General features: G+C 41.6%; 1 protein-coding gene across 4 annotated transcripts in view; it reads left to right on the top strand.

The window, feature by feature from the left end:
* The window catches only part of DENND1A (DENN domain containing 1A), a 458345-nt gene that overhangs the window by 300842 nt on the left and 131615 nt on the right, over nucleotides 1-25888 (top strand). For all 4 annotated transcript variants that reach the window (XM_072125842.1, XM_072125843.1, XM_072125844.1 and 1 more), the window contains exon 13: nucleotides 18637-18762. In XM_072125842.1, the coding sequence (XP_071981943.1) occupies nucleotides 18637-18762 (126 nt within the window). The remainder of the gene's footprint in view (nucleotides 1-18636; nucleotides 18763-25888) is intronic.

Here is a 25888-nt window from a genome sequence, read left to right as displayed (position 1 = left end):
TAGCCATCTCTCACAGGGGCAGCCCAGTAGCCATCTCTCACAGGGGCAGCCCAGTAGCCATCTCTCACAGGGGCAGCCCAGTAGCCATCTCTCACAGGGGCAGCCCAGTAGCCCTCCCTCACACCATAAACCAGGTACAGCAGCAGCTGTGTCTAGAGAGTGGCACTGTTTCTATGCACTCTGCAGCATTCATCCAGCGGGCATTGTGTTTGACACCTGTGCTCTTCACTATAGACATTCTCTGCACCTAGAGGAGAGGAGGTTGTACCATTTTTTCCTTTATTTATATAGCGCACACAGATTATGCAGCGCTGCACAGAACTTGCCAAATCAGTCCCTGTCCCCAATGGGGCTCACAATCTAATCAACCTACCAGTATGTTTTAGAGTGTGGGAGGAAACTGGAGGACCCGGAGGATACCCACGCAAACACAGAGACAACATACAAACTCTTTGCAGATGTTGGACCTGAATGGGACTTGAAGCCAGGACCCCACTGTTACAAGGCTGAAGTGCTACCCACTGAACCACCGTGTATCCTGTTGCCCTACAGACTTTATTTTTGGATGTATAGTATATTACTATTTGTAAGTGTTAGCCTTTTACGGACTTTTACACTAACCTGTGTAAATGGTACCAGATCATCAGACCATATAGGCTATTTAGTGTCTCTTATTGGGCGTGAATGTAAACACTACTATTTACAATGTGTGTGTGTATATGTGTGTGTGTGTGTGTGTGTGTGTGTATATATATATAGCATTTATTTAATCTTCAGTAGTTCAAGACCCCTTCCGCTTCCTAGGTCACCGCTAAGTATGTGTTAGGGGGGACTAAGCAGAGTCGGTGACAGTGACGAGTGCTCACCTTCCAGAAACAGATGTGGTGTCGGTAACGCGCCCTTCAAGGAATCCACTCGTACACCAGTAATCCTCTTTCAAGGGCAATAAAAAGTGAGGGAGGAAATGAAAGACAAGCCGGCTGTAGTGAGGATCACAAGTTCAGAAGTTACTGTGGGGCTTATGTTAAATGGGTAATTTATAAAGATACAATATGTTCAATTTCCTCGTTTTAGGCGAGTTAAACAGAAAGGCTGTGATCTGAGGGATGGGATCTGCCCTGAAAGCTTTATAGGGGCTGTGGTTACCCTGTGTTCTTCACAAATGGTAGAATGTGAATGTGACCCATTGGATGGCTCTGTATGTGGAGTACAGACAGAAAGATGGTCCTTCTCCATAAATAATCCAGCACACATGGACAGGGTCTTCAAATTTGTAAGATATTGGATTTTGAAATTACAGTTGAAAAGCTGGTACTGGTTACAGGCATTCCCCGACTTACAGACGACCCCTAGTTACAGACGGACCTCTCTGGATGTTACTTTAGTCCCTGGCTGAAATGATCATCTGTAAGGTGTCTGTAATGAAGTTATTGATAATCCTTGGTCCCATTACAGCAAATATTGAAAATCTAATTGTCAAAAGGCCAAAAAAACTATTTTGTCTGGATCTACAATTATAATATATGCCAGTTACGACTCACATACAAATTCCACTTAAGTACAAACCTTGTACATAACCCGGGGATGCCTGTAAATACTAGCTGAAGAGTATAAAATATATTTATAATAGTGGGATGTTTCAGGCACCATAGACTACAGACAATATAAAATACTCCCTTACTTCTGGTGGATAACACCATACCAAATGGTCTTGTATCTCTGTACACATGATGTGGTCAGGCCTGCTGGTGCCACTAAGGGTAATTTCGCACTGCTGTGTCATGGACCGCCAGCACAGCTGAGGACAGGACTCCTTACATAATGGTGATATACGAGGCAAGGAGTTTCTGCATCTCTGTTTCTTTACTAAACATCAGCACCAAAACTGTAATCCTGTTTACAGTGTTGGTGCTGCTGTTTATTGAAGTTACAGGGAGTCATTGCATCATATATCACTATGATGTAAGGAGTCCTGTCCCCAGAATGAGACAGGACTCTGCGTGGTCAGTGGTTTATGGACTGACAACAGCCGTGTGAAACTTACCTAACATTTGGAAAGCAAAGTCTGTACAATGGAGGTAATCTCGTTGGTTATCAATTTCCCACTAAATAGCTTCACTGGCTTTCCTGGCTAGGGTGAGTCAAAGGCCAATTCTCCCGCTGGGCTAATCTAATGTAGATGACAAATCATAAAATTGTAAACCAGTCATGAGTAATCGATAGACTATTTCATAAGTTTTTGTGCTAAATTGGAGGCCAACTGGCCGAAAGAATCCATTTGATCTTTACTACTATGCACCGCACATCTATCTTTATCAGCACCGTAGAGTTGGATTATGGACAAGGACACCTCCATGATACCAACTCGGGTTGTGTAATGGGGGAGTACCAGAAATAATATATTATCAAGCAATGGGTGGTCCTTCCATTGAACACATTCCCCTTGTCCCCTGACTTTGCACGTGTCCCCTACCCAACGGATTGCTATTGACTAGATAAGAGTCGACCCAATGTTTCTGTTCCTGATCATCTAGTACTTCTTGGACATATAGGGGCACATTTACTAACCCGATCCTGTCGCGATCCTCACTGTGCTTCACTAAGGTCGTGCGTCCAATTTCCTGCATGTGTCGCTTCCCCGCTCAGGTCTGCCGGAGTTCACCTTCTTCTTCCCGGTGCATGTAAGTGCTTGATCTTGCGACACAATTTTGTTCTTAAATTCCGAGGTTTGTCCGAATCCGTCAGGTTGTCCGACGGCCCGCCGCCCGATTTCTGTCGTATGAAAGCCAGCGCCGATGTGCCACAATCCGATTGCGTGCGCCAAAAACCTTGGGTAATTCGGTGCAAAAAGGAAATATTCATGAAACCCGACAGAATTGCGGCCCGCGGACCCTTAGTAAACAAGCCCCATAAGTGGCAAACAACTGGACACCCCTTGCCGTGGCTAGTTTCTAGGGGTATCAGTTTGCCAGGTTGGCAATATGTCCGAGTTGCGCTATAGGAACCTAAACCGCGAACGTAAACATCAGGTCCTCTCATCTGTACTTGTGACCTCTGACACAGGTTATCCTATAAGGATCGTAGATCAAGTACTCCTCGACAGATGAAGCTTTTCTAGTATTATTTGACATTATTTATCAGTACCAAGTCTTCTCAAGTTAACAAGATAATTATCAGAATGTTGCAACTTTCCTTTGTAGCTCTGGACAATTAGAGTCCTGGGGAAATAGGGATAAGTTGTCTACCAATGGTTTATGCCGCACTAAGAAATTTCATAGCGCGGTCAATAACTTTAATAGTCACTCGGATCCCATAGATCTTCACTTTTTGTAAAGTATTTTATTCTTCTCGGCATTTACTTGTTCCAGTTGGGTAAATTACAATCACAAGTCGAGTCTCTGATGCTTAACCCTCTCAAGGCCGGACGCTAACCATGCCCATTGTCCTTCCCGCTTGCTGTACCCTTCATCATTTTAAGTACTTAGTTGGTACCGGAGCTGTCGATTGCAGAAACTGCAATGCGTAAATGGCCCCCCTATGCCTTGTATGTTTATATAATTTGTCAACAATTGTGGGTTTTATTAGGTTTTATGGGCCTTCATTAAAGGATGTATAGCTTGCACACTGTACAACATCAGAAGATATTCCACCATAAACCAGAAAGAAACTTCAGGCTGTGGAATGTCATAAATGTTTAAGAGACTTCCTTCCTTCCATTATTTACTATGACTCTGCTTTTATAACAGTAAGTGTTCCCTTTTATTAGTGCCGATGTCTTGCTCGAGTCTTTCTCTGGACTACTTAGAAACGCCACATTTTACCTTAAAGGCTCTTTAGACTTGTAGATCTGGAAGGTAAAGACAGTGCAGCTGTGACCGGCCGCCTATGTATCGATTGACTGAATAATTTCTTGTGGTCTTGTGGTGCGGTGAAAGGCCCTTTATTTCCCAGCAGTGAAATATACATTATAGTTGTAACCTGTGTTTTCATCATTGTTTCTCTTTTTCCTTTGTTTGACCTGCTTTGTCATTCTCTCCCAGTGCATCACAAACCTCGAATTTGACTCTTTGACCCAGCGGTCTTCTATTTTTTACTTTGCGCCTCTATCCACTGGTGTTGAGGAGGCAATTTGTGAATGTTATCATTCATTATTGAAGATCATTGCTGAGATTAAGGAAAGTTGGAAGTAGAACCTGACTGTATGTCTGCTCATGTATCTTGATATAAGCTGGTGTTTATGGAGCACCTGGATATGCTTATGCTCAGTATTAAAAGGAAAAATCCCCAAGGGGCCTACAGTCCACCTTCTCTCCTATATTCACTGGCTAAAGTCATAGGAAGTGTGGGAGAAATATTTCCTGAAACACCTTTAAACAGATGTGGTTCAGGCCTCATACACTTGAGCGTATATGGTGGACGTACGTTAGCCATACGAATGGCAGCTAGTATACGGCCGCCATGGAAGGGCATACTGCACGGCGCGGTATGATGAGCACACACGTGTCACCAAAAACAAAAAACCATAGGGCATGCTACACCCCTATTTATTTCCTGCTATTAATAATGGAATGTGTAATGGAACCTGCTGAACAAGTTAACTGTATTTGACATGAGTATTGTGTAATATTGCTGCTTTAAAGAGTGTGGAACTGTTCTATGGGTCCAAATCCATTTCATATCCACTGGTTTTAGATGCTTTCTGGATAGGATAGTTCACCAATACTTAGAACTTCCTAATTTAAAGGACTGTTGCCAAGTCTTTGTGTTATTTGCTTTCCCTCAAGAGTATAACAATCTAATTAGTGGGTGTCCGGCTACTGGGTTCTTCAGAAATCATGAGAAAATGGGCCCCCCATCTATCCTGACAGTCTCAGATTATGATATCAAGGACCTTCTCACTTAAACTGTCCCGTTTGATGGGAGGTATGTCACGGGACTCGACTACGGGGATGTAGTGGTGAAGCACGGGAGTACAATGTAAGAGGATATTTTAAGTTAATGGGTTACAGAAAGGGTGGGCATTATAAATGGGGCTAAATGAAAGAGGGAACAATAAGTCTATGGTCAACTGTCTCGTTTGATGGGAGGTATGTCACGGGACTCGACTACGGGGATGTAGTGGTGAACCATGGGAGTACAATGTAAGAGGATATTTTAAGTTAATGGGTTACAGAAAGGGGTGGGCATTATAAATGGGGCTAAATGAAAGAGGGGACAATAAGTCTATGGTCAACGGTAAAGGGGACATTATAAGTGGGGGACCAACAAAAAAACAGGTATTATAATTGGAGCACTATACAAAAGTAGACTTTAGTGGCAGTGTTTAGTTGGTGGACCAGCACCAACTAACCCATTATCAAGTATCATAAATGGGGGCCTACTTGGATGTTAAACAGTTGAGCAATGGGACCACCTGTTTATTGGAATGGTCTACCTGTGTAACATGATTTCCTTTTTTGCTGATATTTACAGGGCGGGGTATCATAGGAAGTGGATATTTTACTGTTTTCAAACCACTAAGCGGGGCATTAAACATAATGGGGGCCATTTAGTTGAGTATTTATTGTTTGTGGGTAATGTAGAGATTGAGGTTGGGGAGTCTGCGTGCTTGTCAAATTCCACTCACTCCAATAGACCAATGAATTGTCCCATTGAATGGTTCCCTACCGGGTGAAATGCCACCAGCGTTTAACCCTTAAGCTGAGGTGCATCTATCTATCTTATAAAAATAGTTTCAAAATGTTTTTTGTTTGTTTTTTTTCATTTTACCCTTGGTTATGTAACAACTAGTCCAATGGGGGACTGTAAATACAGTACCTATAGCCCCATGCTCTACCATGTATGATTCCAATACTTATAACGGAGAATACCCATTGGACATTAGTAAAGTATTTAGTAGTTTTTTTTTTTTTTTTCATTTTTAGGCTCAATTCCCCCCCACCCAAGAAGTTTATATACATAATCACATTACATTTCATAATAAAATCCCCATCCTTTAACTTCTAATTATAAACTGCGCTAATAGTTGTTTTTTTGTGTGTTATTCCGCTTTATTTATTTACCACCTTTTTATTTTTCTAGAGAGATGTCTCTTTTTCTTCTTCATTATTCGCGTGTGTGAAGAGAGCAGCGGGATTTGCTGATAAGTCTATTTTGTAGAGAACATCAGCTATGAAAAATGAGAGCTCCTTCTCATGTTTCTGATTTGTAAATCTCGTTTATTTTAAAGGTTGCCGGTATTTTTTTTTTTTTCCTTTTTTTTTTTTTTTTAATACATTTTTTTTTTTTATTTTGTAGTGTTTGCAAGAAAATGTTTCTTGGTTTATTCATGCTGACAACTGAAAAGCTTTGGACCTAATTAAAAGTATTTTCACTCGCACCTTTAGTGAACCATTTCATTATGCCGCAATGCACAGATTGCATTTTGAAATATGGTGATAGTTTAAATCTGACCTTTTAATCCCAAACTGCCAGAATTTCCTTAAAACTACACTCCCAGGGCCACGCTTTATGTATATTAGCTGTTTGGTTAGAAATTATCTTCTGTACATGCAGTGACTAACAGGCAGAGACATAACAAAATAAGTGTATTTATTTCAATGGTCTACCTGTGTAACGAGATGTCCTTTTTAGCTGATATTTGCGTCCTTTCATTTCTTGACGTTTTGATAGTCAGTCTCTCCGGCTTTAACTCCAATTGAAAATTCTCCTACTGTTTTTTTGGATGGCAGACAAACATTTTGCTCTTTGCCGGGATGATATTTATACTAAAAATAAATAAATTGTCATTTTTATGTCAAATGGGTGCCCCCCCCCCCACCTCCATAAGATTATAAAGGTGCATATAAACCTCTCTTAATGGTAAGCACAGTTTGCATTCAACGTGGAATAGTAGAAATAAGGAAGCGGCACTCAACAGATCAATCTTCTTTTATTTAAACATCCATGGGCAAGGGGTATGACAAAGCATCACTCACGGCAACGGGCCGTTTCGCGCAGTCCTGCCCTTCCTCTAGCCGTTTCTAACAGTTTGCATTCAGTGATATGGGAAAGCTCTGTGGTAGACCCTGTGTAAGTAGTAGTGGGTCATATTCAATGGATGGTACCATTCAGGAAGTTAGGTGACCGTCTCCCAACATTGGCGGCCAATTAGTTTTTACACCATAACATTTTAAAGGTACTGTGTTTTTCGGACTATAAGGCGCACTAAAAATCCTTTGATTTTCTTAGGAATCAAAGGTGCGCCTTATAGTCCAGTGCGCTTTATATATGAACCATACTTACAGACAACAGCTGCCTTGAACTGTGCACAGGTCTGCCACCTGCTGGTCACTCGTCCTTATAATCAGGTGCGCCTTATAATCCGGTGCGCCTTATATATGAACCTAGACGTTTTAGCAGGCATTTATTGGTGGTGTGCCTTATAGTCCAAAAAATACTGTTAATGGTAAGTAAAACTTGCATTCAGTGTTATGGCAAAGCTCTGGGGTGGACTCTGTGGTCATATTGAAGGGATGGCACCATTCATGAGGTTAGGTGGGCAATTCTCAACATTGGGGGCATTCACTTTTACTTAGTAAAAAGCCACATTGCCAAGCGAGCTGGGGTGTGTCAAAGTCTGGCCCACCATATTTAGTGTAGCCGGACAACCACCGGACACTACGCTGAAATCTTGACCAGGTCTAAACTGGTCAAACGCGTCTTAATAAATTCTCCCATTGTTCCCAAATACACTATAGATGAAGCATGACACAACTCTTCCAGGAACAGATACACCTACAATGTTCCTTAGTTCATATAGTTGTAATTCCTCATTATTTGTTGTCTCTAATTTTAGTGGAAATTCTCATTTTTGTTTGTCTCCAGCTGTGTGCTAGAACGGGATGGGGGTTTAGTTTCACAAACACTTAGGTTGGGGACCATTTTGTTATGAATGGACTTCTTTGGGAGAATATCTCTAATGCAGTGGAACATGCCAAAAGTTTTTTTTTTCCCCCAAGCCTGTGGTAGGATAGGACATCTGGGATAAGACAAGCGAACATGTCATTTAACTTATATTGTACTTTTATCCATAGTATTGGGGTGAGTGTGTATGATTGAGTTTTAGGATAAATTAACCCAAGTGATCAATGTATCAATGTATCTAGATGAGCTCACAGCACCAAGAAGTCCAATTAAGCCTTGATCAAAGCACATTATTTATTTATATCAACACATACAAAGAAAATACTCCATGAAGCCCCTAATTATTTATGGTGGTGTCTTTCCCTAGTTTTCAGGGGAAATGGCTACCACCCAGCACCACAAAACTAACCAAGCTGTCCATAAAGCTGTCTCATGACTTCCACCGACTAGCCTCACCTGTTCTTCCATAGGTCTGGAGATGTGTCACTTTAAGTAGACCATCTTAGAGAGAACCCACAGCTCCTAAACCGTGGGCGGTCTTGAAGTCTGAGTTAACAATGTCCACTCTAGCCCTTTTAAATGCACCAAATTTAAAGAAAAAGCCCCTTCTGACTGTCACTAAGGATTTAAAGAGAACATAGTGGGGCACATTCACTTACCCGGTTCAGTCGCGATCCGGCGTCGCGTTGTCTGACGCTGGTTCGGGTCTGCCGGGATTCACGAAGGTCGTGCACCCTATATGCAGCAGGTGTTGCTGCTGCGCTGAGGTCTGCCGGAGTTCACCTTCTTCGTCCTGGTGCATGTAAGTGCTGTCCGACGGCCACACCCCTGATTTCTGTCATGTGAAAGCCGGTGCACCACAATCTGATCGCGTGCGCCCAAATCCCGGACCCTTAGTAAATGAGCCCCTGTATGTCCTCAGAGAGGGACCCGAGGACCTTGAGACTTTTGATAACTTCATAACGGTACCTAGAAGTAAATAGTGCGGTGATCATGGGTGCACCACTGCTATATTCACATGTGCACTTGGGGACCCCAGAGTTTTACTCTCATCCTGTAGAGGGAGATAAGCAGCAACTCTATTTTTGGTGGATTTGTGATGATGCGAAAAGAATTGCATGAAACAGATGTCTCCACCCTTAATTTTTGGCTAACATGGACGAAATAGGAAAGGCCTCCCATGACTATCCCTCGAGAAGATCCCTCATTTCCATGTTTCCAACCACATGAGGCACTAGGGTAGACCTCAACTCCTGTGGTCTGCAGAAGGGCAATTGTGAATGATCCCTACTACAGGTTCCTGTCGCCATAAATCTAATATAAATCTAATGTATGTCCTCCAGTGAGGAGAACCTGCCTCTAAAAGAGCAGCGCACACTGCAGATTTTCTCAATCATTATTTTTTTTACTTGTACAATATTACAGGAAACATTTTACATCAATTAACGGCGGCTCCTTAAGGATGTTCAAAATCTTAGCAGCAAAACTAGACGGTAAAGTTAAGTCCCTGTTTATTAAACAGCAGGTAGATGTATTTTCCATTCTAAGTGACTTGTGTTTTCTGTCGCTCGTCTGGTTGGCTCATGTATATCCATAGCGTAGATGGATTCAGAACTGTTAATTAAGGACTCCGTGCTCTGTTGAAATAATAATTAGTCTTTCTAATTGAAGTTACGGAAACTTGCTGAGAGGACATTTTCTAGCAGGTTAACGGAACACTGAGAGCAGCAACGGTGTAACAAAATACCTTCTTCGCCATAATTATATTAGTCGCACAAGCGAAAGATTTTTTTTTTTTTTTTTTCATTCATTTGATCTTATGTGATTTAAAGGAAAAGCCATGTCTCTTGATAAGCTTCCAAGTGAACATTCACACGTAAAAGGGTATCAAAATTTATACCTTCAGCTGAAAGTGGAACAAAATTAGAACCCAATGTTCCGGTGGGCCGCTTTAAAGAGACGTGATGGCGTATAGCTTGGACGTGGATTTACTTTATTATCTGTTAGGGTCTGAACTTTTGGACAGCTTCTTATCCTGAGAATGATGGGGCCACATTGTTAGATTTGTTTTTTTGACACTCATAGTGGCATCTTCTACCTGATTCGACCTAGCCGGATATTGCCAACGTAAAATCAGAAAGGGCACAGCACTTAAACTGTGGCCCCTGCATTTATAGGATTATTGGGGTCTATTTATAAGAGAGGATTAACCTTTTACACAGACTATGATTTTTTTCCCTCTAAACTTAATTTAGGTGTGGATTTTAGAGGTGTGACCAAGCATCTTGACTGTCCTGTGATGGCAGGAAAGATAAGAATTAGGTCTCATGCACTTGACCGTGCGGGTCCTATCCATGCACTGATTTGTGTTCTTATCTGCAGATGGGTGGGGTGAGGAGCGAGTGGGTGGACGTCGACAAGTCAGAAGATGGAACCCAGGGGGAGATAATGTTGCAGGGCATAGTCTCACCATGAGCCCCTATTATTGTATTCTTATCTTCATTTTATGACAGTGATTGGGGTGTCATTATGAAGCACTAAATTTTTATTTCCATTTTTTTCCTCTTTTAATAGTCAGCATAGGTTTGCCTTTGTATCAGAATTAGTGAACCAGTGAGCACAATGTACAGATACTGCTCTGCCTAAAGAATTTTCCTGAGCAGCGAGCTCTCCGCTGTGCCGGGCAAACACTTCATTTATTTTGTCAAACGTATTGATTCCTGTCTATAAACAGTCATTAAAGCCAATAATATAAGTAGTGGTGTAGACCTAGGGAAGCTTACACTCTACATGGGATATGTCCTCCGCAGGAGGCGGCTGGTGTTGATGAGTGGTAAATGGATTAACACAGTATTATAGGGTAGTTAGAGGTGTTGGGGATGAGCATTAGCAATCGAGGGATTGGAGGCTAGTCTGTAAGAAAAAAAATAAAATGAATAAAATATTGCTGTATTACAATTGGTACAGAGAAATAAGGATTTCCATAAAGTTATATATCAGATGCTCAGGACTTGTTGTCGAGTAAGAAAACCAAAAACAAATAGTGTAACACGCTATGAGGCAAATCATAAATGAATGTCAAAAGAAAATACATTTTTTTTCTGTTTTGTTGAGATAAACTTGTAAAAGGATTTCCTTAAAAGTTTTTTGTAAAATTATGCTGAGAAATCCAGTGGAGACCAGTGGCCTCACCCACATCACCTCCTAACCATGATCTGTTTTCACAAAGTGAGGAGGAGGATCAGAACAAACACTATGGGGCACATTTACCGCGGAGTTCACCAAAAGTGCATTGTCCAACGATCATGCACTGTGCCGCGATTCACTAAGTTCATGCGCCCGATATTGTGCATGTGTCACTTCCCCACTCAGGTCCGCAGGAGTTCACCTTCTTCTTCCAGATGTATGTGAGTTCATTGTCTTGCGACACAATTTGAAAGTTAAATCCTGCGCTTAGTCCGAATCAGTCGGATCGTCCGACGACACCCCCCAATTTGTGTCGCATGGTAGCCAGCGCAGCTGCACCAATAAACGATCACGTGTGATACAATCCCAGCACAGATACTTGTTAAATACCTGTCAAAGCCGCGTAAATCCCAGAAAACCGGTGCAAAGTCCTGCAAAAGAGCGATCCGTGACCCTTAGTAAACAAGCCCCTATGTTCTACAGTGCAGTGACTCCTAAATAGTTAAAGGAGTCTCTGCACTAGCAGGGCATTCAACACAAGTTATTGTGATGGTCTTGCTAAGACTCCTTCAACTACAGGTAGCCCCTTCAGCCTAAGGCTAGAAGCACACAAAAAGGATGGTCTGTAAATCACGGACTATGAGCTTGTTGGATTTAACGGGCCGACTGCAGTGCAGTGGATGGGTCATCAAATCATACATATATATGATGCAAGGAGTCCCTTCTGCCTTGCAATATAGCAGCACCTAATTGTTATCATAATCACAGTTCAGTGCTGCTGTTCTGAAGAATGGACTCCCTTCCTCATACGTCACTATGAAATTTGGAGTTCTGTGGTTGGTCCATCAAGGAATGTGGTCCATGATTCACGGAATGACCACAGTCGCCGGATTCTGGCCTCAGTAGACCTATGACCACTAGTTACCTAGTCACTTTGTCTGCAATTGTTGAGTGTTCCAAGCATTCATAGCAGACACTTTCTGCTAAATCCTTTGAATTGAGGGGTAGCCCTATCTTTGGCAAAGACTCTATGCACTTTCCCCTTTTTAGTACAACAGCCAAACCAGACAAAAGCCGACTAAACATAACACCCAATAGCTGTGTAATATTCTAGATAAGTAGAGAGGAGCGGACTGGTTCGGGTGCATCCTGAATGACCCGGACACATTGCTTGCTTGGCCAATCACAGCCGTGACTAGTAGCTAGGGGTGTCAATGTGCCAGATTGGCTGCACGCTCGGCAACATGTCCTGGTCATGCGGGAAGCTCCCACACAATCCCGCTCATCTCTATAGAGAAGTATGAACCATTGGACATCACATAGTGGTTCTGGGCTAGTCTACTTGCACCCAATAATTCTTTCCGAATATTTTGGCTGGTCAAGTACATGTTTTATTACCGCTTTGGTTTCCCTTTTTGGGACCTGCCATCCAACATATATTGTAAGGTAAACCGCGGGACATGAAACGAAGCAATTATTTATTTATGGCTACATTTCCAGCTACAAAGAACGAAGACATCATGTGACGCACCAGTGATTTGCAATCTGCATGTGTGAGAAGGTGTCCGGTTGATATTTGCTCAGTTTCAATGAGTGAGCATTCACCTTTTGTGTAAATGGTAATTAGATCATTAGGAGATCTGTACTTGCACCTGAAAAGTGTGGCTTTGTGAATACGGAGTAATTACACACCTCCGACAATGAAAGAGGGAGGTCAGTCGGGGTTAAGTGCGTAATAATGCACAGGTGGAGCAGAGCCTTTGAGAAGCCAGAAGCAAAGGGGTTAGGATGATGTGTTTCAAAGGATGGAAATGTCAGTGATGCTACCATAGATACTGTTATTTTCTGCTCAGCCTTTCAAGTGCTTACCCCGCTGATTTGAATTATTAAAAACTATCAGGAATTTAGTTATGCATGACCAGACCCGGGCTATAGGTTGTTTGCTCGTCTTATCTTAAATGTCTTGTTTCCACTTAACTACTTTGGTGTTTCACCTCACAAAGGCTTAAAGAGGAGCCTACAGTTCTCCTGAAATGCTCATTTTAGCGAATTTTTGTAAATTTCTTTGAAGGTCATTTTGGAAGATCTTTTTTCTTATAACTTTGTGTGTAACTTTGTGTTGTTACCCCTTTATGCCTATTGTATTATACAATGATAAATATTGGGGTCATTTCCCAATTGGAAAAAAAAAAACTTCTTTCCGCACTTTGTTGTAGGTAGGTACGGTACACCTTTCAGTCCTGCATTTATTGACCCCCTTTTTGCTTTTTTTAAGTTGATGGTCGTGCGGAAAGTAGCCTAGATTGCCTGCTCACTTATTTGCAGCATTCCCATTGATTCCTCAGGCTTCCTCACAATTTTGATTCTCAAGTACTCAGACAGTTCTTTGGTCTTATTTCTTTTCTCCATGCTCAATGGACACAGGACAGAGGTTGAGTCAACTGTAAATGCTCAATTGGTCCACCACTCAAACCAGAAGTCAGAATGTCTAGTCAGGACTTGCATCTGTCCGGTTTTTATGACATATCTTATACATATAGGACATCCCCTTGAAGGGGAGTTTATCTATTGTATAGGGGATCAATGTCTACATGCTGGTTGTCTGGCCAATAAGACCCCCATGTATAGTTCCATATACAGTAAGTTTATATTACAGGGGCCAGCAATAATGACCTGCACAGTTAAATGAAAGGGACGGTTTTGGAAAACGGATTCCCATTCATCCTATTAGGGAATTAGAATTTTGGAGTGCAGAGAAAGTAGCTTAGAGGGAAGCAGTCAGTCAGATTCCTCATTTAAATGGGGTCAACTATTAACCGATGGTGCCACCTGTCACTGCCGGTCTGTTTACCAACCCCCACCGCATCCGCATGCCATACGAAGCAATAGTTTGAGGCAGTATCAGGCACATGGCAGCAGTCAGGATGGCACCACTAGCCTCCGTATACAAACAGAGACTAGCAGTGATGGGCACCGCTGCCGGTGAACAAGAGTTTTATTGTTTGTTACCTCTTCATGACCACCCATCTTAAATATACATATGATGAAGAGTATGGAGGGAGCTCCGTCTTTGTGCCCATCATGACCGCCTAAATGTCCAAATTGCCACTTTTTCACCATTTTGCCTCTAATAAAAATTTATATAAAAAAGGATCAAAAGTTCGTACAGCTCCGTACATCGAAGTATGAAAAAGTTACTGGTGTTAGAATATGACGATGCAATTTTTTTTTATTAATGCAAGTTTTTTTGAATTTTTTTTTTTTTAAGTATTAGGACATAACTAAACTATATAAATGTGGTATCTCGATCTGCGATCATACTGATCCAAAGAATAAGACCGAGCTGTTATCTTGACCGCACATTGAAAGCTGTACAAATAAAGCCAATTACAACTGTAACTGTTTTTTCTGCCAATTCCACCATCTTTTTTTCCAGCTTCCCAGTACTTGGCACATAAAATGGTGCCCCTAGAAAATACAATTTGTCTCTCATATAACAAGCCAATCCATAGCTTTATAAATTTGAAAAAAATCAAAAAGTCATGGTTTGTGAAAGGAGAGGAGTGAAAAACGGATGTCCAAAAAAAGGAAAATAAAACTTTGGGCTTAGGGTTAAACCCCCACAAGCCATGTATCTATTTATTCGTTTTATTCCTGGACAAACCCTTTAACATACAGCACAACATTTCTTAATTTTATTTTACTGTATAATACAACATTAATATAACACCTCATACAATACGGTAGTATACAATAGTAAGGACTCATACTATCATATGACTGTTATGTACTTTTTCATGAAATAAGTCCCCTATTATTTAAGGGAAATATGTGACACTTGTGACACAACCCAAAATTTTATTTTTAAGATTAAAAAAAAAAAAAAAAGCACCCTTTGACCATCGGACTGGAAACGGGTCCAAATTGCTTTAACGACTTAAGTTAATTATGGCCGGACAGTGAATTAAGTGACAAAATATCCAGCTTTATCCTAATGGTGTGATTCTCCATGGTCACATTAATTTTCTCAAAGGTTCCGTGCACATTCCTGCTTAATTAAAGTAACCTTCAGTGATATTTACGCGGGGCGAGGAAGAAGACTTGCACTACATATCAGTTTGATCCCTTCGTGTGCTGGTGTGACCTCACTTAGCTGTAAGTGTATCTGGCTTAAGCTGACTTCAAGGAAAATCTGCAAAAAAAATGACATTTCTAGTTTAAATGAAGGAGTTCCTGCAAGACGCCACCTTTAATTACTGATATCTGCTTTATTTTATGATTGGTGTGGGGGGGGGGTATTATATGTCTACTTCTAGGCACATTATCTGGGGCTGTATTGTTGTTCACTTACTAAATGTACTACTTACCATTAAACTTGGGTTCGGCGCTCAGCCCTTTAAGAAGGGTAAATAGTTTTACTCCACGCAGTTTGGCCGCTATTATTGGAGGGATTCACCGCAGACTAAATTTTGCTCCTTTTATCTTTTTTTATGCTTTCTGTTGATTTTTCACACACTACTTACCGGTAGTTTCTATAGGTAAAAATGCATTGAAAATTCTTTGATCGGACCACTAAAGTTGGCACAAGAAATAAGGTTTGTCTTATCAAACTACCATATATGCTCGAGTATAAGCCTAGTTTTGCAGCACAAAAAAAAACCCAAACTCGGCTTATACTCGAGTGAAAAAAATATAGGTTTTTGTGGTAAAATTAGGGGCCTCGGCTTATACTTGGGTCGGCTTATATTCGCGTATATACGGTAATTAGTATATAGAATAAGGCTTAAAATGCTGTGGATTATCCTCAGGACAAGTAATTGTTTGGAGTCCAACTCCTGTTCCCCACACCAGTCAGCCTATTTGATAAACTCCTAAATTAGAGGGCCCCGTCGACTGTATAGAGGCTACAACAGCCATATTCCCTGTGAAATCCCAGTGAAATCTAACATGAAAAAAGGATCTTTGGCATCATTATAGATATGTGATTAGCGCAATATCAAAGGACACTTGTTATAATCAGGTTACATTCATAACCTTACATCAAGACATGATCCAAGATCGGTCTAGTTTGTAAACCTACAAACTGCTGCCACGTCGTGGTACATGGACTGATCAGTACCTGAGATTTAAAGGGCCAGTGTTATTATATTAGATGTGTACCATGGAAAACAAAGACGCCATACCCCATTGGGAGGACCTGATCATTAATGTTCCATTATCTTAGCCAAGGTATACAATTCTGCTGAATTCCTTGGATGTGACCCCAACTTTGTCCTAGACTACAGTTCTGATTCTGCATTCAATTTGGTCAACTACTCCAGCTTGAATTTACTCTGATCTGTATTTGCCTTCCCCGACCTATGACCTGAACCTGTTTGATGCATGCCCTGACCTAATGCTTGTATGCTCGATTCTTCTTGACTGCTACCTGCCCTGAGCTAGCACTGTGTCTGACATTTCTTTTTCTGACCCCTGATGCTTTGCACCTATGTATTCTGATCTGCTTTGGCCATCTGTCAATTGGGATTAGGTCCGGGCTCTGGCTGGACCAATCAGGAATGGTCACAGAGATGTTCTGAATCCTCTGCTGTGTTATTTTAGCTGTGTGCTTAGGGTCATTGTCTTGTTGGAAGGTGAAGCTTCAGCTCAGTCTGAGGTCCAGAGCCTCAGGAAGAGGTTTTCATCCAGGATATCTCTGTACTTGGCCACTTTAGTCTTTCCTTCAATTACAACCAGTGGTCCTGTCCCTGCCCCAATAGCATGATGCTGCCACCACCATGTGTCACTGTGGGGATTGTATTTGGCAGGTGATAAGAAGTGCCTTGTTTTCTCCACACATACTGTTTAGAATGAACACCAAAAAGTTCAATCTTCGTCTCATCAAACCAGAGAATCTTATTTCTCATAGTCTGGGAGTCTTGTATTGCCACACTCCGCTATAAAGCCCTGGCTGGTGGAGAGCTCCAGTTGTAGGTGACTTTATGGCAGAGTATGCTTATGGAAGCCTCAGTGATTTTGAGGTTTTTCTTTACCGCTCTCACCCTGTTGTGGCCATCCCAAACTTCTTCCATTTAAGGATTATGTAGGCCACTGTGCTCTCAGGAACCTCTTAGGTCTGTGCCTTGCCATAATTCTTTCTCTGAGCTCCTTGGGCAGTTCCTTTAGACCTCATGATTCTCATTTGCTCTGACATGCACTGTGATATGTGAGATTTTAATATGCAGATGGGTGCCTTTCCTAATCAAGTCTAATCAGTTTAATTAAACACAGCTAGACTGCAATGAAGGAGTAGGACCATCCCAAGGAGGATCATAAGAAAATGGACAGCATGTGAGTTAAATATGAGCAAAGGGTCTGAATACTTATGACCATGTGATATTTCAGTTTTTCTTGTTTAATAAATTAAGAAAAATATCATTTCAGTTTTTTTCTGTCAAGATGGGGTGCAGAGTGAACAATAATGAGAAAAAAAACCCTCTTTTGATCTTGCCATTTGACTGCAAAGAAATGGAGTGAAAAATGTAAAGGGGTCTGATTACTTTGCATGCTTTAAGGCTGGGGTTACAACTTGGACAAGGTGGATCTGAAATACTAAAACTATTGGCCGCATAATCTTCTTCTTAATTCAGTACAGCTAAAGGCACTTTGTTATAGATTTATAGTTAGCATATTCAATTATTATTAATATTTTGTGTAGGTTCTTCGCCACATCCTAGGTGCCCCATGGGGATGATTCAGTAGCACTTATATTCTGTATTCTGCATATTCTGTTTTTATCATTTTAAGTTGGGCAATATCTGTGGGTTAGTTTCAGGTGACCAACATATTGCATGTTGACCCTTGCTAAAATGTAAGTTATCGTGCGCAGAATTACTTGTCCATTCACATGCTCAATCCCTGTTTTCATCACATAACATTTACTTTTGGATCATGAAGTTGCTTGTGCCGCAGCTTCTTTGAACTTGTATTGCAATGGTCTACAATCCTCATCCAATGACCACCACTGACTTCTGGTTATCTCTTTAACCTTTACTTAATGGTTAATGAGGGCTTACTATTACTGACAGTAAATCCACTGGCTCCACACATGGGACCCCCACAATCAGCAGATTCTAACAATGGAATCAACAAATAACAGCTCCATTCTCTGTATAGTGGTCTACCAGGGTAATTGCATTGAAGTAAATGGGAACTGTGCTACAGTAACCAACCTCAGCCATTCCAAAGAGTGGCAATATCCCTGTCCCTTTTTACGAATAGAGCATCTACATCTGCAAAGAGTTTGTATGTTCTCTCTGTGTTTGCGTGGGTTTCCTCCGAGTCCTCCGGTTTCCTCCCACACTCCAAAACATACTGGTAGGTTGATTAGATTGTGAGCCCCATTGGGGATATGGACCGATTTGTCAATCTCTGTGAAACGCTGCAGAATCTATGTGCGCTATATAAATAAAGAATAATCATCATTTAGCATTATATATATTTTATATGATTAGTGGATTCTGACTCTTTCCCCAATTCATACATTGTCTCCATTACATTTGGCAGGTATCTGCATTGAAGAACAGACTGAGGAAGGTGTCCACGACAACAGGAGACGGGGTGGCACGAGCTTTCCTAAAAGCCCAGGCCTCTCTTTTTGGCAGCTACAGAAGTGCACTAAAAATTGAGCCAGTAAGTGGAATGGTTTTCTTCATATGCAAAATCCTGCTGAACAGAAAGACATGGTAAATGGTTACACTGGGGAAGTATACGAGGAGGGCTTAACCCTACCGGCAGTGCCCAGATATGCTCCATCTATTCTGTATGGTCTCTGCCTTTGAGGATATTATGAGTTACATATACTTTGTAGCAAATCGGAAGACTGGAAACGCCAAAACACATCAGTGTTTGGTGAAATTGCAATATGCAATTGCAGCGTATTATAGGGCTAAATAATTTGCGCGGGGCACAGACAATTCAATCCAGAGTTTCAATGTTCCATCTACGCACGTTGCGGATTGTCATGTGGAAAATATGCATGAACATTCCCAATCCAATACACATGGTATTTCACGTGGATTTGTCTATTTGGTGTTGCTTTTTTATCGCAGACTTTCCATATGTTTTTTTTTTTTCTACCTGTTGTGTCTCGCTTGATCTGACATCATTTCAAGCAAAAATCGACAACAAATTTAATTCAGATTTTCACGCTCCCATAATCGTTACTGTAAAACAAAGACGCATACAAAAACGTGTGAGGACGTGCAAGAACAGTAACGTGATCGTTGTTTAATTTTTAGCACTAAGCAACAATTTAGAAGAGGATTAAAAAAAGCATTGTATATATTAAATTTAATTTTTATTTAATTTTTTCATCTACAAAACTGAACCACAGAAGCTCCGAGCAAATATTAACTCTTTACTGCCTGCTATGCTGATTTTAAGTGTAAAAGCTTCTTTTTTTTTTCCTTACAAATGACACCGGGGGATGTCCAACATAGATTATTTATGACTGGTATCAACAAAAGTTTACTTTGTTATCCGTAACATACTGGCCCTGGGTTTTCTTTCATTCTGCTCACTTGCTGTAGTTCGCTGTGTACTCATATAAAAACCCACTGTGTGGAGGTGTAGGAGAACCACGGTCAGGGAGAGAACATATTGATGTGTTTTGTCAGAGCAAATACATCCAACTCCCGTCTTGTTCTGGGTCTCTAATCAACCAGCAGAATGCTGAGTAACATCGATTTGGGTCTGTGTTAGAGAAGTAAAGAAAACCATTACCAGCAGAGAGAGGGGATATCGCTATACACGCCAGTGCCGTACATCATTAGTACAAGCGCAGCTAAAGTGTACGGGACAAGCGGCTACAAAGGCAACGTCTTACAAAATCAGAAGAAGAACTTCATCTACAAATACTCATCCTGGCCTTCAGTTCATCCATTCATCACTGGACTGAACTCTGTCTAAAGATACGAGATTTGGGTAGGGAAATCCCTCCAGCTCACAGAATGTTTGTCTTATATTGCACTTGCTCGACCCAAAGGTGACGCTAGACCAGGACCAGGGTAAGGAAAAATAAACATACTTGCCCTGCTCCAGCTCCTTTTCTTGGTTCCTGTGTTGCTTCTGTACTTTCATTTTCGGGCCCAGCACCTGACTGGAAGTTCTGAATGGTCCCGGGACCCACTTCATCCATCGACTAGCCCCCTCGGACCAGGAGCCAACACAGGAAGTAGGGTTGCATGGAAAATGGAAGTGACGTCTTGTGCCTGAGGAGGCTACTCATTGGAAGAAGCAAGTGCCATGAGTCCCCAGAACTTCCAGTCTGGAGCAGGGACTGAAATTGGAAGTACCAGAACTACGTAAGAACTAGGAGCCTGGGCCTCGGAGAGTTCCTGTTGATCTGTCGGAGAAATGTTTGACTAAAATCACTGAGAAATATCACTGACTGTTTAGGAACTCATCCCTTTAACATTTATTGGTGGCCCCAGGATACCTGTGTATCTGCATACATTCTAACTTTATTTACTGAACTACCCTCACACACGTGACTGGTGTGGTAGCTTGCGCTCGTATCACTTACCAAAACCCAAAATGTTTGTTGATGTTCCTGACTAAGTAGGAGCAGAAAGCGGGCTGGACCAGCGCGGCATCATTCCTATTCCTAGAAACAGGTAGTTGGAATTTACTAGCGGAGATTCCAGAACAGCTGCCAAATTTTAGCCACATTGTACAGCTGGTGGGTACAATGTGACGGCACAGATCAGTGCTAAGGGGTTTTGGTGCCCAGAGTAACAATTTATAGACAGTAGGTGAAGCCAGACCGGCTATAGATACTTCACTTGGTTTATTAACTTGTGGAAGATGCCATTAACGAGAATAAAATCATTGATGCATACATGTCACTAGGAAGGAACATTTTTCAGATGGAGTCTGTTGGCACTTTCTGCCATCCTACCCATAGCCATTTATAGGTCACGCAAGAGCAAGTTTACTGATATTTGCACCCGTATAATAAAGCTTTATTTATATAGCAGCAACATATACCGCAGCGCTGTACAGATCATGTGGTATATATAAAGTGTATAACATTATGCCATTCATTACTTGTAGCACAACAGAGTAAGGCCCCTTGCACACAGCCGTATGCTCAACCGAGCCGAGCGTAGCATCTAGCAGGGTGCATGGGAAAGGGGGGCGGGGGGAGTGAGCCAAGCAGCTACACCGTAAATACAGTAAAAGATATACATGTCCTATCTTTTCCATTGCGGCTGTACAGCTGTGGTATCTTGGAGGGCAATATGGCCATTAAAAATGGATGGTTCTATTGGCCATTAAAGGAAACCTACCATTTGATTTGATGCATCATGAAGCAAACATACCTTGAGACTGCTGTAGCTACACTGATGCAGGATCATATCTTGGTTAATCCCTGAGTTTAGTGGTTTTGCTGAAATAACAATTATAACATTCAGGACCTTGGCAAAGCTGGATTGCATAATTGCACAAGTTACACTGAGCTTGTATTACACATGGGTTTTGTCCGGAAAGGACTAATTTACCTGAGCTAGATCACTTATACCCAGTAGCTGGGGGATGGTGCAACGATTGATTATTCTGCCTGGAAGGGAGAAATGTGATTGCATCATCCTCTGGTGCAAAGCATAACTAATGTGCTAGGAAAAGCACTGAGCCCAGGCACAGAAGTGCAGAGCTTCAGTATCATAATTTTAACATAGTTTTATCAGCAAAACCACTCAGCTCAGGGATTGACCAAGATAAGATCCTGCATCAGTGTAGCTACAGCAGTCTCAAGGTATCTTTGCTTCATAATGCATCATATCAAATGGTAGATTTGTATTGATACCCTTATGAATACGGTTTCAATAGAGTCAAAACAAGGGGCCTTAATAATATTATTTTCTTTTGTTTTCATGGAGATGTGGGAGGACTTGTTTTTTTTGCAGAAACATCTTTTAGTTTTTGCCAGTGTAGCTTTTGTGAAAAATTAGGATGCTTTATGTTTTTTTTTGTCATATAAATGTTGTATTGTAAATCTATTTTAAAACAATATTATTAGTTTTTCCGTGGTGGTCTTCAAAGACCGTTTTTTTTCCAAAGGAGACCCATGAGGGCTTGTTTTATGTGAAGAAGTTGTATTTTTCATTGGTTGCAATTTTTTTCATATGTTTGATTTTCCAATCACATTGTATTCTTATCTTATTCTATTTTTTCTAGTTTGTTTTGCACTTCAAAAAAATTACCACCAGCTTTCAGAGTAGTGCAATGTATACTGTGAAAGTACACATTTAAAGTAATGGAAGCATTCCCTCCCCAATACCGCCAACATTAAAGTTTGTTTTGCGTAGACAAAGATTAGGGATGCCATACTGCGGGACAATGCTGCAGGCATCTTAATGGTGAAGTTACAGAGGAGACATTGTCCATTTGCCTTGGTAGGGAACCACAGGTAGAAAGTGATGCAGCTGTAGGCTGCTTCTCTCTTTACAGGCAATTTATGTGTTGTATACATGGAAGAAGGAATGGGGTCCTAGTACTGGTACTATTGTCCCTTGTGTATTGTAGAACTACCGTATGTGTCTTAAAAATATAGTTATTTTATTTCTTCTTAGGTGTAGCACCAAATCTGCAAAAATGCCATAGGTCGCCTTTGTTTATTAAACCTTTTTCAGGTCCGGTTATCTTTGGGTTAATCAATGTTCTGTATATACTTCATAATGGTGTTAAAAATATATTTCATATATTTCTCTAAACACAATCCAGCTATATTTCGTTTACAGGTTCCCTTACAACTATTGCCCACACAGTTTTTGAATGCATATGGGGGAGATATCACATGTGTCTGGTTGTTCATCATAGCAAATCAGAGCTCAGCTTTAACTCAGCTGTGGGAAAATGAAAGCTGAGCTCTGATTGGTTGTCATGGGCAACTAGAACAGTTCGGCTCTGACTCTTCTGATAAATCTCCCCCATAGTTCCTATGACCAGAAAATGAACTTTATTAGCCTACCTAGCACCCTTACAGGAGGAGCAGCGAGTCACAAAGGGCGTTTGTTATTGATGTGAGTCACTATTTCTCTCATTTCATCTTTCCCAGCATCTCCCTCATTCCCCACTCCCTTCAGCTAATGTCATCCAGTGCTCTACTCTCCCAAAGGGAGGGGCAATGAGATGCTGGAGACAGTGGGGCAGATTTACTTACCCGGTCCATTCGCGATCCAGCGGCGCGTTCTCTGCGCTGGATTCGGGTCCGGCCGGGATTTATTAAGGTAGTTCCTCCGCCGTCCACCAGGTGGCGCTGCTGCGCTGAAGAGCATCGGAACGCACTGGAATACACCGAGTCGGGCTGAGTGAAGGTAAGTGCAATTTTCGCGACACATTTTTCTTTTTTAAATGCGGCAGTTTTTCCGAATCCGTCTGGTTTTCGTTCAGCCACGCCCTCCGATTTCCATTGCGTGCATGCCGGCGCCGATGCGCCACAATCCGATCGCATGTGCCAAAATCCCGGGGCAATTCAGGGAAAATCGGCGCAAATCGGAAATATTCGGGTAACACGTCGGGAAATTGCGAATTGGGCCCTTAGTAAATGACCCCCAGTGAGTTGCATGAATAACACATGCCCTTGTGACTCGCTGCTCTAGGCTTACAAAGTTCATTTTCTGGGGATAGGAATAATGCATTTTTTATATCCAAAAACAGTGTTGGAAATAGTTAGCATGGTGCTATGTGAACCTGTCAGTAAGTTTATTAGTGAAAATCTGGTGACAGATTCCCTTTAAGTTGATGCCTACAAATCTTAATGGCAATGTTTTATAATGTGGCCACTTGTATATGGAGATTTATAGTTAATATACCAGTAATATATGCCTGTAATTAAGAAGATTGTATGACTCTTTTAGGCTAAGAAAATCCCCACTCTAATTACAGGTGAGCTTGGAGATGTCTTTGATACTAAGTTCACATCCCATCGATAACACTATATAAAAAAGGGGTCTGTAATATTTACTGGCATCTCAAGAGCAGTGTGAGTGCTGATGGATGACTGTCCCCGAGAGGGGGAAAATTGAATGCTGTGTCATTGATAAACTTTTTTGTCCAACAATCTCTTTAACTATTGATTATTGCAGGTGACTTTTAGCTGTGACTTCTCTATAGCAGTAGTAAGTAAATTGATCAGCAGATATCCACCTATATGTCCACCTCAGGCAGCTCCCTGTAAAGATCCATGCGCCTAACTGCCCCCTATACACGCACCATATACGGGGATAGTTTTCTACCACTATTGTAGGAGCATTTGTTTCTTTTTATGTTCATATTGAGAAGAAAGTATGTATTGTATTCATGGGAACAGCGTTTTACTGCAGCGCAGCACATTCAATTCCAATTATTTGTGTGTTTTAGGTTTTTATGAAGCTATATTGCTGGCTGATACCATCTGCTCAGACTGCCATAAACAAGTAAAGTGCGTTGTGGCAGTGACGGAGCTGATCAGAAATGACTTCATCATTACCTGTTCGGAGCTGTGCTCTTTTCTCGGCACTTCTCCGCTACATTACATACTGTATGGCACACATTAGAAAAGCTGTCTGATTGTGATGAAGTGGTGTTATACAAGGTGATCATCGTGGTAATGGATGTAAAGATTTAGAAGCGGGTCATACAGGTGTCATAATCTCTTAAAGGGAACCTGATAGCTGTAAATAAAGCCATATCTGTCGACAGCATAGTAAAGAGAAGTAGGAGCTGAGCATTGTACTATAGTGTCCTATCTGCAGGGAGCATGTTATAGAGCAGGAGGAGCTGAGTAGTGATGTGTCGTTCGCAAACGAGCTGGCTTTTAGTCGAACGATGGAAGCCGGCTCCCCTCAGTGATCTGATGGCTCTCTTAACCTTGCCCCTAACTAGCTCACCATGCCCCCTTTAACCCAATAAAATCGAGTGGGAGGTAATAGGGAGCCATTCTGGAGCCAGAAGACCCAGCTCTTCTTAGTGAGTGGAGCATAATAAGCCAATCTGCAGGCAGCATGTTATAGAGCAGGTGGAGCTGAGCAGATGGTACATAGTGTCCTATCTGCAGGCAGCATGTTATAGAGCAGGTGGAGCTTAGCAGATGGTACACAGTGTCCTATCTGCAGGCAGCATGTTATAGAGCAGGAGGAGCTGAGATTTCATATAGTGTCCTATCTTCAGGCAGCATGTTATAGAGAAGGAGGCGCTGATCTGATTGTACATAGTGTCCTATCTGCAGGCAGCATTTTATAGAGCAGGAGGAGCTGATCAGATTGTACATAGTAGTGATAGCACGTCCGGCTCTAATTAGTGATCTGGCTCATTAGGCTCAGCTCACTAATAAGAGCCAGCTTTCCTGGCTCCTGAACGGCTCCCTATTAAAGGTATAATAGGGAGTCTCAGGCCAGTCACTCACCCCTCTCCAAACCATATTTTAGGCAGCATGTCATAGAACAGAACTGAATATTCAGAAATGAAACCTGGTGGCAGTGGATGAGTCTGCATGCAGAGTCATCGGGCAGTGCGGCATATATGTAGATAGATAACAATCTGGAGTATTTGTTATTGCAGTGCCTGACAAGTGCAGCCTTTCTTATATGGCAAAAAATGACTGTATACCAACATATGTCATCCCAGGAGGTGGCCACTTTTTTGGCATCTATTGTGAACATGGAGGACTATGAGACATTGGATACTCCTGGCATGTATGTTAAGCATGCGATATATACACACTATTGCATAAATATCCAACTCCCTCATATAGATGAGTGGACGTCTGACCCGG

This window comes from Engystomops pustulosus, chromosome 9 (assembly GCF_040894005.1).
Source record: "Engystomops pustulosus chromosome 9, aEngPut4.maternal, whole genome shotgun sequence".
NCBI lineage: Eukaryota > Metazoa > Chordata > Amphibia > Anura > Leptodactylidae > Engystomops > Engystomops pustulosus.
The sequence above is the reverse complement of the archived record's forward strand: the minus strand, read 5'-3'. Positions and strand labels throughout refer to the sequence as shown.